The sequence below is a fragment of the Paroedura picta genome, chromosome 10 (assembly GCF_049243985.1).
Source record: "Paroedura picta isolate Pp20150507F chromosome 10, Ppicta_v3.0, whole genome shotgun sequence".
In the NCBI taxonomy this organism is placed as follows: domain Eukaryota; kingdom Metazoa; phylum Chordata; class Lepidosauria; order Squamata; family Gekkonidae; genus Paroedura; species Paroedura picta.
In genome coordinates, this window is record NC_135378.1 from 67555783 (window position 1) to 67573175 (window position 17393).

Consider the following 17393-nt stretch of genomic DNA (forward strand, 5'->3'; position numbering starts at 1 on the left):
CCCAAATCCCTCACCCACTCCTAGCTCCACCCCTGAGGTCTTCAGGTATTTCCCAACCCAGAGCTGGCAACCTTAATTTCAGAGCCAAGATTGGCCCAGGATGTCCAGTGCATATGGGAGGGGGGTGTTGTTGAAAAGGAGCTGTGCTGTCCTTGTGTGTATGTAGATAGCAGGTAGAGCGCCTCCTCTTTGTACCTCTTTGCTGCAGCCTGATGAAGGGGACGAACACAACTACCAGGTAACTAGTTTCCCAAGTTAGGTTAGAAATCTTTTTTAGTTTTGGTCTTAGAACCTGCACTGTCATTGCTGTAACTTGTGGATGTTCTAGATATATTGATAGTTGAATAAAGCTTTGTTTTATTTAAGAGATAACAAGACTGCCTTAATTCTTACCTGTGAGCCTTTCCATGCCCATGTTATGGAATAATCCCATTTGATGGCCCTCCTGGCATCAAATTGATGAGATGGTTGTGTCTAAGAGGTGGCACTGGAGAGGCCTATACAGCTCTTAAGAGAGTTGAGGAGCAGTGAAAAATCCTACAGGGAAAGCTGGGTGTTCATCAGACAAAACTACCCCAGACTTGGGGCAGAGTTGTGCCTTATTTATTTATTTATTAGACTCTTATAAAATTGTCGACTTAGTTTGCAATTTTTTAGTCGTTTTTATTTCACCATATTGTATCTTGGCTCTTTGTATAGGTATTGTGGATTGTATGTCATTTTTAGGAGAATTTTATTGGGGTTTTTAATATATTGTAACCCGCCACAAGGCATTTCGGGAGTGGCGGGCTAAAATCGAATAAAATCGAATAAAATAAAGCAAGCTTGGAAACATCATGAAAGCATGTGGGAAAAGACACACTTAAAAAACCCTACTTATATCTGTGCATATTTAATGGTTGAACCAGTGTTTTCCTCAAGGGTTTTGCAGTTCCAGAGTAGAAATATCATGCATTTTAATATATCTACCAAGCTGACAGTGATCTACAGAGTAATAAAAATGTTGGTGATAAACTAAACGTTCTGTCACTTCCAACATTTGCCAAAGGAAAATATACACACTTGTTTTATGTTAAGTGAACAAGGAGATCATTATTTGGCACTGAGTATGTCTACAAAGGAAGTCCCTCCCAGGGTTTTCGGTGTCATGAAAAAAAAATTATAGATAATTTCATAGTACACATTTCATTGCAGGCCACAAAGCACATTCCTCCATTCAAATATTGTATATTTTTATCGGCATAAGATTCTGTCCCAGAATATAAGCCTTTTAATTTTAAAAACAAAATCATCTCATACTACAAAAAGGTTTAGAACCAAACAGATTTTCTGCGAGGAATACAATATATCCTTTTCCACCCAAAAGGGCTATGCTGAGAGGCCTATATTACTTGTAGATGTAATGTTTGAACCAGGGTTAGGTGGTTTGGCGCTGTGCTGCGGGGGGGGGGGGAGAGGTGCTGGCGTCAGCATACCAGAGGGTGCACACATGCAGGCGCCCACCGGCACGCTGACGCCCACACCTCCCCTCCCCTCCCCTCCCCCACGGCACAGTGCTCGCTGTTCCGGGAGACACCAGCCACTTCAGGTGCCGAAGCGCCCAACCCTAGTCTGAACCTCTGTCCATTATTTTTGACAGTTTTTGGAGAACCAGTGAAGTGCCAGAAATTTGGAAGCGGGCAAATGTTACCTGAATAACTACCAGCCCATCAGCTTGACATCTCTAGCTGGCAAAATTTTAGAACAAATCATCAAACATTCAGTCCTTGAGCAGCTAGAGCAGATGGCTGTGACTAAGAGTCAGCACAGCTTTCTCAAGAACGAGTCATGTCAGACTAATTTTTTTTTTTGAGAAAGTTACTACCTTGCAAGATCTGGGGAATGCTGTGGAAATAGTTTACCTTGATTTTAGTAAAACTTTTGATGAGTTTCTGCATGATATTCTTATCGACAAGTTGGTAAAATGTGTTACGGATCCTATTACTGTTAATTGGATTGATAACTTGTTGACAGAACACAACCAAAGGGATCTTCCTCTTGGAGAGAACAAATGGAGTGCCTCCTACTTCTGACATATCATTCTATCCACATTTTACAGAAGTCCATTACAATGGCTGAGAGTCAAAAATCAAATGTATGAACAGAACTGATCTGTAGTGATATAGTCTTTGTGTCATAGAAAGATGCATATTGGTCATTGGAGTTTCCCTTAAGGTTGCTACATGTTTGATTATTGCTCACTAGAGTTGTAGCATATCATTTCTTAGAAGTTAGAAAGTAAATGTGATATGGGGATTTTTAGGGGCTGTATTGTTTTTATTGTTTTATTGTGAACCGCCATAAGTCTCCTTGAGAGCAGTAGTATACAAATCAAGAAAGGAAGGAAGAAAGGAACAAAGAAGAAAGAAAACAGAAACAAGAAAGAAAACAAATGTGAGAATATGATAGTTTTAGAATCATAGAATCATAGAATCATAGAGTTGGAAGGGGCCATACAGGCCATCTAGTCCAATCCCCTGCTCAACGCAGGATCAGCCCAGAGCTGTTTTGTGGAAACAAGCATGCATACTAAATGTACAACAAAAATTGATTGCAACCGCAGTCTTAATAATGCTACTGACAATGAAGAATTGTTGTTCTCAGAGACTAAAACTGTTCTTTCATGGTTAAAGGCTGCCAACCTCCTGCTATTACAATTTTCTCCAGACAATTAAGGCCAGTTCCATTGGAGAAAATGGCAGCAGTATCCTACTGAGGTCCTTCCCCAAACTCCACTCTTTCCAGGCTGTATTCCCAAAATCTACAAGTATTTCCTAACCCAGAGCAGGCAACTGTATGGTGTAAAAGGATTGTTAGTATAGTGAATTTAAACATAGCACAGGTCTAAAAACCTGTGATACCTCCAGCTTTTTAGGGATGAAATTCCCTCTGTTCAGAAGCCAGGGCAAGGGGTACAGTACAGTACAGTAGCCTCCTCCTGCCCCTTACCACAGTCAGGATCAGGATCAGGTCCACTGCTTTTGTAAAAAGAGGAAATTTCATCATTAAAATGATATAGCCTCACCCTGGTAGACTTGGAGATGCTGACACATTTAGCTTGGCTCTCAGAGAAGTCCTTAGTAATTAGTGAATAGTATACAAATACTGAGTTGCGTGTCTTTTGATAATCTCAAATGATTCAAAATATTTCTCACAATGTTTAACATTAAAAATTTTAAAACATTTATGGATAAAATAAAGGTACTAATAAGCCATATGTTTCAGCAAGCATTCTAGCTAATGTTTTCAAGTAATTTATTTTCCCCCTACCCTCCCAAGCTTAATGCTAAAATAGTCTGCTGGGATCAATTCACTTGAAATAATGCAGTGTTTGTAAAGTGAAGCTGGAAAAAAAATACCATCCAGCGTCCCCTATTTAAAATGTTCTTTTGTAATGCCTTTGAATGTTTTTCTTTGATATGATTTTCCCCCTTTTAATGCTTTGAAAGTCTCCTGCTGTTCTCAAAAACAACCCCAAAAAATCTAGTCAATGTGGGACTTCAGTTCTAGAAGTTCAGGTCAGAGTGACTTCAATCTGACTGCTTTAGAGGGTGGACTCCAATATCAGGCCAGTATGCAAAAATAATTTGGCTTGATAATATCTAGCAATGGGATTTTTCTTCAAAAGGAGGTGAGGGGAAAGACCTGGTTCCTTTGTAATATCTGTTTATCAAACTTGATATGAGAAGGTTGTTGAATGTGCTTAGAATAGATATTCTCATGTAATGTTTATGTAACAAGCAACTGTTCCCCCCTCCCCCTTTATGTCTGCTCCATGTCTACAATCCTACATTGAAAAGATTTAGATGTGTGGCCAGGAGTGGGGAGAGAATCCCAACAAGAGCTCCTTAATTTGGCAAAACCGAAAGGGCAGGAAACCATGTTTAGGGAGAGGTGTATCATGGGATTTTGTGAAACAATGACCGATCTACTGATACCTTAACTATGCAGCAATAAGCCTGTTGGCTTTTGAAGTGTAAAAAGATCTTGTGTTTTGCTACTTTAATGAAACAGGAGTTTTATGCAGCTTTCCCTCTATGACCATGCCACTGTTAATCTTGTTAATTCCTTCTAGGCAGAGAAGAGAGATCTGGAGAATCAGCACAGGGAAGCTACGTGGGTAGCAGGGGTCATATGCTGATGGAGGCAGCCCCTTGAGACAATTCAAAATTACACAAATGGATTCTGATTATATCTCCCTTTTTGGCTTCAAACCCACATACATCTGTCATTTCGATTGTCTCAAGGCCAAACCAGATGTGCATTGGGAGCACTAGACCTGGCTCTCCCAGACAAGGCTGGTTCCAATTTTGAGGGGGCCTAGGCAGAGAATTCCCAAGACCCACTTCTGTCCAAAAGCGGGTCCCACACATGCCATCTGTCACATCCTCCCACCCATATGCCTCCCACTTGCCTGTATGTCCTTCCTCTGTCTATTTGTGAGCTCTCCTACTGCCTATACTCACCATTATCTGCAGCCCCTTTCCTAGTGCCACTCGGCAGTATGTGCTGCCCTACCAGGCTGCAGCTGCATAGCTGAGTAGTTGTGCCAAAGAAGGGAACTTGCCCCAAAGTCCAGAGCCCAGACCAGGAGGTCGGGAGCAAGGACAGACAGAATTCACAAGAACGTGGGGTAGAGAGCGAAGTCAAGCTGAGCTGTCTTCAAAACCAGAGAGAGCAGGACAAAGGCAAAACATGAAACAGAATCAGGAACAGAGTTGAAAGCCAAAGTCGAGGAGCCAGAGCGAGGTTGATAGACAAGCCGGGAGTTCAAGAGCCAGAGAAGAGACATCGGACAAACCAGGGGTCGAAGAGCCAGATCAGGAATGTCAGACAAGCCAGAGGTCGAAGAGCCAGGAATTGCAAGGACAGAGCTTCACTATGTCGAACCAGAACAAGAGTCTCAGGAGACAGACAGAGTAATGTGCCTTCGAAGGTTTAAGCCACCCCTGCACCAGTTTTCCTACCTGAAACAGCCCTAGGGAATTGCTGTGTGAGAATAAATGCTTACCCTCATCCTGTATATAATTATTCCCCTATGCACCTAATAACTGACTTTTTACAATCACCTGGGGGAGGGATAACTCCAGATATGAAATGCCCAGTGCAAATCTGGTTTGGTCCAGTTCTAATGCCAATTTAACAGTGGTAGTGAAGATCATACTGGATTGTTGTCATTGTGATATGTGATGTTTTTCTGAGCTTTGTTTGTCACTAGTCTGTAATGTCGTTCATTATAATTTTTATGACATTTTAGGGTGAACCTGGTATAATGGGAGAGAGAGGACTTCCTGGACTTAAGGTTAGTGAAGATCATTAATGTACTTGTGTATATGTAATCCTGAGTAAATTGCATGTGTACAGCAATAAGGTTGATCTCATTTTTCTTCACAACATCTCCTGCGTGGCAGAATGCTGAGAACTTCTACTGAGCTTCATAGTTGAACCCACTATTCTACCCTATGTTGTATGCTGCCTGGGTTGGATCAAAATGTACCCTAATACACGTGTGAGGGATCTGTCCATAGAAAAGTTCCTTCGGACCTTGAGCTTGAGTATTCTAACCTAGGCTGGCAGGAGTACCAATAAGGGACTAAAATGAAACTGGGACATAGTTTGACCAAGAAAAGTGGTCTGGGGCATTCTTCTTTGGCCCATGCACAATTTCAGTCAATGGCATGACCTTGTGTGACTTGCCTCAGCTGCGCCAGTGGTTCTCAAATACACATCTGTCTCTCAACAGAATATGTGTGTCCTGTTGCTATTGACAGCTAATCGTGGATGTTCTTTATCAATCAGGAAAGAACATAGGCCTTTGGGGAACTGTCATTTCACATTTTATAATCTAAATTATGACACTTAATACTTAATTAGTTTTCATAGCAGTGTATTTTAGAATTGCCCAGAAATCAGTAACCATGAAAATGGGATTTTATCTCATTCAAATCCCATTTTGATGGTGACTGATAACTAATCTTGCACAAGATGACCTGTCAGAGTTGGGTTCTGAGAATGAAAATTTTGCTTATCAGTGTGGTAGTCTGAGACCATTTCCGCACTGGGAACTTTGCTGCTCCAGCTCCCATGCGGGAGCACAAATCCAGGGCAGACAAGGTGTTATGAACCCCTGTTCCTGACCTATAGTTTTCATCCCTTTTGATGTTTGGGTTTATTCTTTGTGTTCCTGGATGGTTTGTTAGGGAACTGAAACCATCAATATGAGTTCTGAAGAACATAAGTTTCAGTGACGTTGTCAACAGAGTGAAAATATATAGTTTCAAGTTCTCCATATTTATACCATGGTAGAGCACCATTGCTTCATGCATTGTAAGTTGCATTGAGCCATGAGGAAATGTGGGATATAAATATTTTAATTAAAAAATGAAAATGTATACAGCTTTTGTCTAAGAATGTGTCTCTCAAAGAAGACTGTATCCTTCTGGCTCAACACATAGCTATGCCTTCTCTTAGTAGTATTTTATACTACAAGGACCTCTCAAGCAAAGCGGTTATGTTACTCAGAACTGCATGTTCAGATCTTTACATTTTTTTGCATGTTCATATGGTGCAGAAGAACATTTTTATCTGGCAGTCAACATACATAGTGGCATGTCTCTAGCAGCCACTTGGATGAATTATTCATGGAGGCACAGGTTGTTGGAACCTTTAGCTTCAGCAATATTACCCTTTTTCAGTTATGCCAAATTTAGTAGCCAATGGATAGGGTAAAATTCACACTCTTCACATAGTACACTAAAAATGGCTGGTTAATTCATGAATTATGATAAATGAAAATTATAGTTATTAAATGTGACTCTGTGTATTTAAAATAATGCAATGTCTTTCTTTAGATTTATTTCCATGGTGTTCTTATAGATAGAATTTCCAAAGTTGTCCGTACTGCAGAAGCATTAATGATCTTTATAATTTGTTTCTACTCTTTCTTTTAATTAGGGTGACCCTGGATATCGTGGAGAAAGGGTAAGCTCCACACTTGCTTAAAAAAAAACCTAGAACAAACCAAGAATGGTTTGAAACTACTTCAGAAACTGATTTTAAATATTCTAAAGCAGTGGTCCCCAACCACCGGGCTGCGGCCCGGCACCAGGTCGTGGCTCCCTCTCCCCACCCCCCAGGCTGCAAGCTTCTTTTTGCGGAAGGAGGGGGGAGAGGGAAGTGTGGCCACATGCGCAAACGTGCACGTGTGGCCGTGCTCGAATAAGCTGCAACTGCAGTGCCACAGGCTGGCATTAAACATGGCCACAGCTTTATCTCTCCCTCTTAGAGGATTGGCACTGCATGGAAGAGGGAGCCTGACCTAGCACAAAAACCTCTGGAGTCCAGAGGAACTGGGGGTTGACAGCCGGGATGACAGACCCCCTTGCCTACTAGAGTCCACCACTAAAGGGAAGTGACCTATGTGGGGGAGCCAAAGAGTGCCAACCTAATTTGGCTGGCCCCAGGACTCCTGACAAAATGAGCCCCTGGCCTCCCAGCCAGGTCAGTTGTGCTTGTTTATATGCCATCTCTTATGGAGGTCCCGGGCCCCAGGGAGTCCAATAGCAACCAGACTCCTTGCCAACCAGGTCCAACCCATGCAAACCTGCAGCTGTGACGAAGTGTGTTGCAACATCCAGTACATCAAACTCAAACAAAAACCCAGTTACAGAAACCAAATTCCCAGGCGAGTGTGAGGGAAGCTGTTCACACGGTATCTTGGGCAAAGATGCCGAGCCCACACACATAGCACCTTATATAGATGCCGGGGGCCTGCCTCTCTTCTTTGCCACTATTCATGCTGCCTGCCCACGACGTATGTGCTGCAAACTGGCTGCAGAGACGGTCACATCCCTTCTCAACCAGCCCTCCACGGCGTTAAACTGGCAGCCACAGTCTCAGCAGCTCTTGCAGTGCTGTGGCCCACACTATAACTTTCATTATGGAACTTGGGGCTTTAGCAAATTGCCAGTTCTGATGTCCTATACTTGGCACATTCCTGAGAAAAGGACAATGCTGGTGAGAATACTGAGCTGCAAAAGCCTAGAGAGTTGAAACTGTATTTTGATGAAAGCACTGAAGACGAAAAGGCTGGATACTTATTCCTCCAGATAGCTTAAACATTAAATAACAGATGGTTATGTTATCCAGCTTATCTTTGGGACAGATATCTGTCAAAGAAAGGAGAACAAAATCTGTGTAAATACTACCTCTTAAGAATAGCACTTCAGAGCAAGTGGAGAAGGCTCAAATGGTCCCCAAGACATTAGTATATTACCCTCAGGATATTATTAACAGGAGTAATGCTCAGATACTTCAAAAAGTTATTGTTTTATTATCATTTTCCATTTTATAGTAGCATTTGTATTCTCTAGAGTTCAGTTGATGCTGAGGCCAAGGTTTCCATTCACAAGCTGGTGAAAAATAAAGGGCTGAAAATGAAGAATTACAACACTGCAACCTGTAGTGTTGTCATTTAACAGTGGGCAAATTCTTGAATCTAGTACTGATTCTGTATTTTGCAGCCAACTAGTTATTTCACAGACAATTATTGACCATGTTATTCTAAATGATTTCTTGAAAATGCTGATTAAATTTCAGAGCTGCAGTTCAGAGGATATATTAAATACTAGCATGGGCTTGTGCTAAATTTCGCCTTCATTCATGATGAGAACTCTGCACCAAACTTAGCAATCCCCCAAAAGTCTATTGTAGTGTGGCAATGTGAAACCCTGTTTTAGGTACAAACTAACACATGCCATCTATAAATTCTAGTTCATAGATGGCCAGTTTCTACTGATGAATTACTGCTAATTCTTATGCACAAGCTAATTTGAAATTGTGTGCCTAGTTTTGTAATTAAACTTTTCAATATATCTTCAGCATCTTTTAGCTTCCTATGGTGATCACCAGTGGACTCTTAGAAGAATTGCACCCTTCTAAATCCACCGAAGTCAGTTGGCTTACATGGGTGCACTTTTGTTTACGATTTTACTGTAACTCTCCAACAATCAATCCATAGAATCACATTCTCCAGAGGAACTGATCTCTTTAGTCTGGAGATGAGCTATAATTTTACGGGATCCCCAGGTCTCACCTGGGGAATGCCATCCTATTAGCAGGAGAGCTGACAGTATGCCTTTAAGAACTGCCTCATTGCCAGCTGAGAGATGACATGGACCAGTAGTGGTGCCCAAGTTCTACAACTTGAGTTTTACCTAAGTAGAGCAGAACAAGGTAGCAGCGGTTGCTGCAACTCTCAATAAAAGGTTGTGTCTTAGGCTGCTGCTTGAGTTTGCCTGACAGCCAACCATGATTGCTGCTCAGATTGAAATTGCTTTGCCATGGAAACCTGCAGATCCATTTGCTTCCTCTTACCATGTTCTGGAAATTGCCCTCATGGAAAAGTCTGTCTCTGATAAGATTGTCTACTGGCTTTTGTAGCCACAATACTTTTCAAGAAAAACGTTACCTGGTTATTGCTTTTGTAAGTTAAGACACTTCAATTATGGGACCTCCTTTCCATTCTAACTCCTTGAGTAGATTTGATTATTGTATAGAGAGAGGACTGACACACTCTTTTTGAACAACTGGCTCAACTGTGAACCCTTACATATATTCATATAGTCCTGGTTTACTGCAATCTAGAATTCCTCTATTCAATTACTTTCTTTATTTTATCTGCTCTAAAGTTATAGTATCATTAAAAACTTGTCATAATTTTTTAAAACTATATTACATTTTGATGGATTTTAATTGTGGTTGCTGGTGAATCAAAACACAATATAAATATTTTGCTTTAATTTTAGGGTGATCCAGGAGAAGCTGGGCCGAAGGGTGACTCAGGAGAGAAGGTACAGTTCATACTGGGGATAAGTGCCAAATATGTTGCTAATGTAGACCAATTATGCATGGCAGTGTCTGATGCCTTGCAGCAGGGTAGCATGCCCTGCCGCTTGCCAAGAATGCACCAGGGAAGGAATCCCCAGCACATGTGGATAGCCCTGACATAGTGTGCTGGGGCTAGAATAACCTACCACACCATGCAGCAGCAGCGGGAGGGAGTGGGGAGGCATGGGGGCCCCTCCATGCAATGGCTGATGAGCAGCATGCTGCAAGCCATAATCATGGGTGTGGGAAACCATCCCGTTTGGCTCTGCGACACTGCAAAGCTGACCGGGGCATTTGATCTTCCTGCAGGGACATCGTAGGCTGGAGGATGATCTGGGCCCAAGGGCCCAACTTTTCCATTATGCACGGGACTTTGGATGGCCTGCAGTAAGGGAATGTGGATACTTCCGCGTTTCCCGTGATGCTGCAGTCACCATCTGCAGTCCTGCTGAAATAGACTGCTCATCTAATCCAGCAGGGCACTTCTTATGTTCTTTTACTTTCTATAATCTGTTTTTGATGGAACAGTATCTCCAAATGTGGGCGTCCCATCTAGGAATCACAGTTAATAAAGATTGATAAGCCTAACTTCCATTAACTTGTCTAAACCCCTTTTGAAACATTCTGAAGCCTCTTCTAGATATGTAACTGAATTCTGTGATATAATTCTGGGGTGGCAAACTGGTATGTTCCATTTCAGGCTGCAGGTGAGCAGGTAACATTTTTATGTTCCCTCCCTTGAAAAGTTCCTTCAAACACACAATTAAAACATCAGGGAGAAAAATTCCAGTGTCACCCCTCACTTGCTGTGTTAATCTGTCAGTTTCAGGGATTGTTAATGTAATATTTTCCCTGTAGTTTACAATAGTACAGTCTGTCCCCTCATTTTTGAACAAGTATTTTCTTTTGTCCAGGTTCCTGTTGCCCTGCTTGCAGTATAGTTAGGTAAAGGTAAAGGTATCCCCTGTGCAAGCACCGAGTCATGTCTGACCCTTGGGGTGACGCCCTCCAGCGTTTTCATGGCAGACTCAATACGGGGTGGTTTGCCAGTGCCTTCCCCAGTCATTACCGTTTACCCCCCAGCAAGCAAGCTGGGAAGATGGTACTCATTTTACCGACCTCGGAAGGATGGAAGGCTGAGTCAACCTTGAGCCGGCTGCTGGGACTGAACTCCCAGCCTCATGGGCAAAGCTTTCAGACAGCTGCCTTACCACTCTGCGCCACAAGAGGCTCTTTGCAGTATAGTTACATCCTTCTAAACCCATTTACTTACAAAAGTGTAACTCTGCTTTGGATGTGGCACTATCTGCATCACAGTTCTGTAAAGAGGAAGTGAAATGATGGCTCCTTCTCCCTTTCCTAACCTTAAACTCCTAGGATAGCATTGGCAAATAAATTATGAAGAACTGAAATACAACTGAATGTCTCTGCACACCAGGTGTCTTGTTTCTGTATGATGGTAGTTTTAAGTGTTCCTGAGCTGAAAACACATTACAAATGTTTGCTTTCACATGCAAATGAATGCTTCGGTTTTCCTCTGTTTTGTCATACAGCCCTTTTTAAAGGCTATATTTGGTTAAATATTTCTCGAATTTTCAGTTCTGTAGAATTAACAGACCAAAAGCAGGGGAGAGATGACCTGAGAGGCAGGTGCTCTATTGGAATGGAACATTTTCTTCAGTGAATGTAATATGCTCATCCTGGCATTCGTGATGTCTAGCTAGATTTTAGTTGACTAAATACCATTATGGACTTCAGCCACTCTAGCTGGTCTTGATTAATGGATGTTTATAATGTTCTTTTTGGATGCTTGTTAAGGGTTTTGACTCATAAACCCTGATTCTTGCCAGAAGTTATTTTTTGATCAGGCACAATGTTTTTACATACGTTTTGAAATTATACTGGCAAAATAGCACGTGACGATCCAACCTCTAGACTTTCTAATTTTAATTTTTACAGAGTCCTTTGAACATCATTAAACACTTCTGATTGGTACAGCTGAATCAGCAGAGACGTTACTCCATCTGCATTTGTTCCTTGGGCTCTTGATTGATATTGTCTGCTCATCGGTAGTTCCACAAACAAGCAATGTTGCTATCCATAGCCATTCAGCTTGGTTGTCACCATGGCTAAAAATATTTAGTAAGCTGTTGACTCTCCAATTAGTTTTCGCATATGCAATAATCATTGTGTTTACCTGGATTTTATTATCAGGGTGATCCTGGTTCTTCTGCTGCAGGAATAAAGGTAAAGTTGAAGTGATTATTTCTTTGCTTTGAAGCTCACTGCCAGCAGTAGTCCATTGTGTGTTGATGTCTCCCCTCCTATGTTGGATTTCATAATTTGTTTCTTAATTGTAGGGGGAACCTGGAGAATCAGGTCGACCAGGGCAAAAGGTAACAGATTAACAGTTTTCCAAACAGTGCCTTTCCTTATTGTGAAACCAAGTGATAACATTTCTTGTACTAAGTACTTCTCCATAATTGCTAGTTAAAAAAAAAAGACTTTGACGCAATCTATTTTATCAACATCAAAATTTATTAATTTATTTCCCTCCCTACATGAGCCACAGGTACCATTATAAGAAATACAAAATATAGAAAATAAATTAACCAAAATGGTAGCCAGCTGATAAAAAAACATAATTCCATAAGAAAAACCCAGAAACTGCCAGCAGTGGAAATTCACAAGTCAAACACTTAACAAATTCCTTAACCACTCAGCATAAATGTTGAGTCTGGTAGTATCTGAAGAAAGAAGGATGTTATATACCAGGGAAGATGATACACAAATAGAATCCTATTCTTTTTTAGACACCAGATATAGATATACAGAATATCACAAAGATCCATAGATATATCAGTGTATGGAGGTATATATTAGTTTCTCTTTGAGCTGTTCACATTCCTCAGGGCGAATCTTCTAAAGTCAAATTAATCCTAACAAAATTTATTCCTTGATCTTTGGAGAGTCTTGGAGTTGCATCTATGCAGTCCATTGGATCTTTTAAATCCAAAATTTGGATTTAAATAGTGTCTCATCCCTGAATCCAATCACCTGCAAAAGTCTGAAACACTGATGGGAATTTCAAAAGCCTTTGTTAATATATTAATTTTCAATTAGAAAGGCTAATTAAGCACTTTTAGATTAACTAATCTATGAAACCATCACAATTGTGTATTGAATGTTCTATGGAGTCTTTTACAAGAGTGTTAGAATTATATTCTCTGTTGCAGTATCCATGAAAGTGGCTCTCACTCCATTACATTCATGATTGACAGAATGGATAGTGATTATTTTAAAAATCCACAGCCTAGAAATCCACATTGATTTAGATGTTTGATGATATTATGGCTTTGTGTAGTAATGCTGGCGGCCATATGACAAAAACAAATAGGAAGAGCAAACACAATGCTCTACTTACATGCCCTTTATAAACCTCCTAGCAAGAAAAATATCATAAAGGGGCTCTTATGGATTTCTCTGTATAGTCGTGGAATCAGAGATGAGCTCAACCTGCAGTTCTCTTAGTCTTATGCATATAATAAAATCTTACAATGTTGATTTAATTGTATTTAAAAAAAATTAAGTTATTTTTAAGGAGCAGAATCCAGGTTTTAAAAAACAACATTGCACAGACATTTCTGGATTGTAGCTATTTATTAGAATGTTTTTAGCCTTTTCAGTAAAAAAAAACCAATGCATCAGAGTTATTATTCTTCTGGCTCTTTTAACGCTGTACAATTTCAATTTATAGGGTGAACCAGGACTCCCAGGGCTTCCTGGACTACCTGGTATTAAGGTAGATGCAGAGATAACTTTCCTATGATGATCTATGTGTGATGTTAATGTGAGAAAGGTGATGAGCTTGTGAACTGGAAGGCGTTTAAATATCATCAAAACCTTTTAACATTTAAAGAGGGTCATACAAAATGTACATGAATGGATGATGATAATTTACTATAAATGTTATATATTCCTGTCTTTTCTGTAAAATAAGGAGGGTTTGAGAAAGGAGTAATGCACGGTGCCCCGGCCAGATTCCTGAAAATATTCACAGATAAAAGAAACTGAAAAGTTGATCAATTATTTAGTTAATGCTTCAGTTAATGATGCATTTGTGAGGAGCTCATTGCTCTAAGAGCTGAAAAAGTAAATATCTTAAGGACCTAGACAGTTTTATTTACTTTTTCAATATGCATATGCACAAGTAACAGACTGTCACAAATTACAATAACAAAAGAAATATAAAAAATAATATGTGTCAATGAGCAGGCATAATTAAATTCAGAAAATGAGCAAGTGTATTTTTTTGTCCCTGTGAATACCCACAATGCACTTTACACCTGCTTAAGTAACTGTACCTTGTACTATAAAGCAAAATACCTTTGTCTTTAATCTAGAACCTAACAATGTCCAAGGAAAATGGAGAAAGGTTGTTTTTACTTTTCAGGCACGGTCGGTAGCTTGTACAGCATAAGTTCCAGACCAGCCTTAGGTCAGAAAAAGGTGCAACAGCAGCTGGGCAGAAATGTCAATCTTGAAACAAACAAGTCACACATACATGAAGCCACTTTGTAATAAGACAGACCATTTGTCTATCTAGTTTGGTACAGCTATCAGTTCTACAAAGTTCTGCTGTAGTAAAGTGCAGTAAAAAACACATAATGGTCCCAGCGGTGTATCACCTGCTACTTGAGGTGTTAATGGTACAACAGGGGGCCTTGTGTTAGGATTCAAAGCAAAATGCATGCCTATTCCCTCCCCCAAACAGACGACAGAGAAAGCACAGCAGAAGCAGAAGACAACAAGTACAATAGGCAGATATTTCTCCTGCAGAATGGAACTTACAAGAGAGAGAACCAGAGTAAATAAAGCAAACTGTAGCAGATACTTAAGATATACAAAAGGTACATTTCTTATTAACAAATGAGTAAGCAAAATGAAAGTTTACTGAGTGTGTGCTGCTGTTTTGTTGCCAGTTGCTTTGACAGCCCCCAAACAGCAGCAGCAGCTAGCTTAATTGATATATCTGTGGCTCCCTCTTCTGGCCACCTCCTGGTGATGCAGAGGCCCTCTGAGATCCATGGCACCAAACACATTCACTGTGTTCAGATCTTGGGCTCTTTTGGCATATATCTTGGAATCGTTATATGGAATATATATTCTCAGTTATTACAGTGGAAACTTTTTCTGTGTACCAGGGTTGGGATGTCTTCACTGAAGTGTATAACCACAGCCCAGGGAGTCTGTCACACCTAGGACCGTTGGCATACTTGGGTTTAATTGCACTTTCTTCTGGATTGTAGCCAGTTTTATCTCAGCAAATAATCTCACAACATTTACATGTATCACATTCATGGACATACCATTATGGGGGGAAATTCATTGGTAGCACTAGCTATATTGTCAGTTTGTATTTTTTGTTTCTAAAGTGACATTTATTCCAGTAGATATGCATGTGGTGAACCTATTTAAAACTGAAAACAAGTCAGTGTTATAAAGCTGCTTTGTTTATAAACACAGAACAGTTGCTTAGGACAAGAACATTTAATTTGGTATACTTTGGAATGCATGCACATTTGCAGTCTACCAGAAATTGTTTTCTATACATTCTTAGTAGCTTAGTTGGGCAGAAAGGAACATTAATACAGGATATGAAATATTCCTTCATCACCAAAACCTATTAATAGTTGCAGAACTAATTCTTTAGGGGCAAATTATTTTGCGGTTTCTTTTAATCTGCTTCTTTGGATGAATAATGCTGTGTTTAAGTAATGCAGTCCAGGGGCCCAATTAGCAATATAATCAGAAATCCAGCATTTATTAGTTTCCATTGTTCAGGCGTCACAGAAATGTGTACTTGTTTAAAGTAGCCCTACATGTTTAAACCTAGTTGTTAATATTGGTAATAGCAGCATCTTATTTTTGTATGGTTTTGTCCTAAAACCATTTTTAGGTAAACCAAAACATCTAAGTTTAATTATTGTCATACACAGCAAATTTTGACTGCTTTTATAAAATAAAACTATTTATACAACATATTTTAATGTAATTTTCAAATGAAAATGCCACAGTGACTTCATTTGTCCTTAAATAAGAATTTGTATAGTTATTTTGTAAATTAATCTGTTGAAATGCTCAGTTATCATTATAAAAGTCAGTCCAGGGGGACTGTTCATGAAATGAACATGGAAGTGGAGTCAGTTTGATCATGCAGATTATGCATCTTGATGGTAGATAACAGGGGAGCCATTGGATTACTAGTATCCCTACAGTATAGAGCCAAAGGCCAGGGTATACTCTTAACATTTTGAGATTGAAGTACCAGTTTTCTCACAAGTGAGAAGAACAACCACTGCGGAAAATTCCCTTTGAAAACAGGATATATCTGGAACCCGTTCTGGTTGGATGCTACATTAAACCAACAAAATAAGAAGAGACTTTTTACTTTTCTTTATCCTCTATTCATTTGGTTAATATTGGTAGTAGCCTTGGGATAGGTTTTTTTTCTCTTTCTGGGTAGGTAACTTGCATCACAAATCATCATACCTAGACTGTTTTCTTAGTTGGTCTACAACTCTTTTCATTGCTATTGTGCTGAAGAGCCAATAGTTCCTATTATTTTTGGACCAGATTTATTGTCAAAAATGTGAAAATATATGTACAGTTTTTGAATGTTAACATCTCTACCCCCTACCCATAGTCAAATCCTTTATTTGTATATCCAGTGTTCACTCTAACTCCTTAGCTCCTGTTCTATCTGAAAAGTCAGGGGCTTTTCGCACCGGGATCTTTGTAGCAAATTGGTTGCTGAATGAAAAATCGCCATTTAAAATAGTGGAATTCGTCGTTATGCATACCTGCCTTTGTAGTGGAATCCAGTTGCGTTTTGTAGCGTTTCCCACAGGCTTCCGGTCTTGGCAAAAATCGCTAGAAAGGAAGCGCTCTTGCCAAGCTCGTCCCGCCCCTGGCCGTCAAGCAGCCAATGGGCAGCCGTTAGCATGCTCCCAAACAGCCACTTTCCCTTTTAGAAAGTTTTTTTAAAAAAAAAAAACCAGACCCATTGCAACGAATCTGTGTTGATTCGTTGCAACGGAGAGACCCATCCAGCTGCCTGGTGTGTTTGAGCTGTCATTTATTCGTTGCCACACTCCCTCCGAGTGAAAAAAAAAATCCCCCCCCCTCTCACGGGCCCGATTTTCGGCTGAAAATCCAATGGGCAGCCGTTAGCATGCTTCCAAACAGCCCCTTTCCCTTTAAGAAAGTTTAAAAAAAAAAAACCAGACCCATTGCAACGAATCTGTGTTGATTCGTTGCAACGGAGAGACCCATCCAGCTGCCTGGTGTGTTTGAGCTGTCATTTATTCGTTGCCACGCTCCCTCCGAGTGAAACCCCCCCCCTCTCACGGGCCCGATTTTCGGCTGAATGAATGTGTAAAAAATAAAGGGAAAATACATCAGCA

The 17393-nt window shown here is 40.3% G+C and overlaps 1 protein-coding gene across 3 annotated transcripts in view; it reads left to right on the plus strand.

Moving 5' to 3' along the window:
* The window catches only part of COL25A1 (collagen type XXV alpha 1 chain), a 317331-nt gene that overhangs the window by 243714 nt on the left and 56224 nt on the right, over positions 1-17393 (plus strand). For all 3 annotated transcript variants that reach the window (XM_077300637.1, XM_077300635.1, XM_077300636.1), the window contains 6 exons: positions 5297-5341; positions 6994-7020; positions 9846-9890; positions 12142-12174; positions 12288-12323; positions 13685-13729. In XM_077300637.1, coding sequence (XP_077156752.1) covers positions 5297-5341; positions 6994-7020; positions 9846-9890; positions 12142-12174; positions 12288-12323; positions 13685-13729 — 231 coding nt within the window. The remainder of the gene's footprint in view (positions 1-5296; positions 5342-6993; positions 7021-9845; positions 9891-12141; positions 12175-12287; positions 12324-13684; positions 13730-17393) is intronic.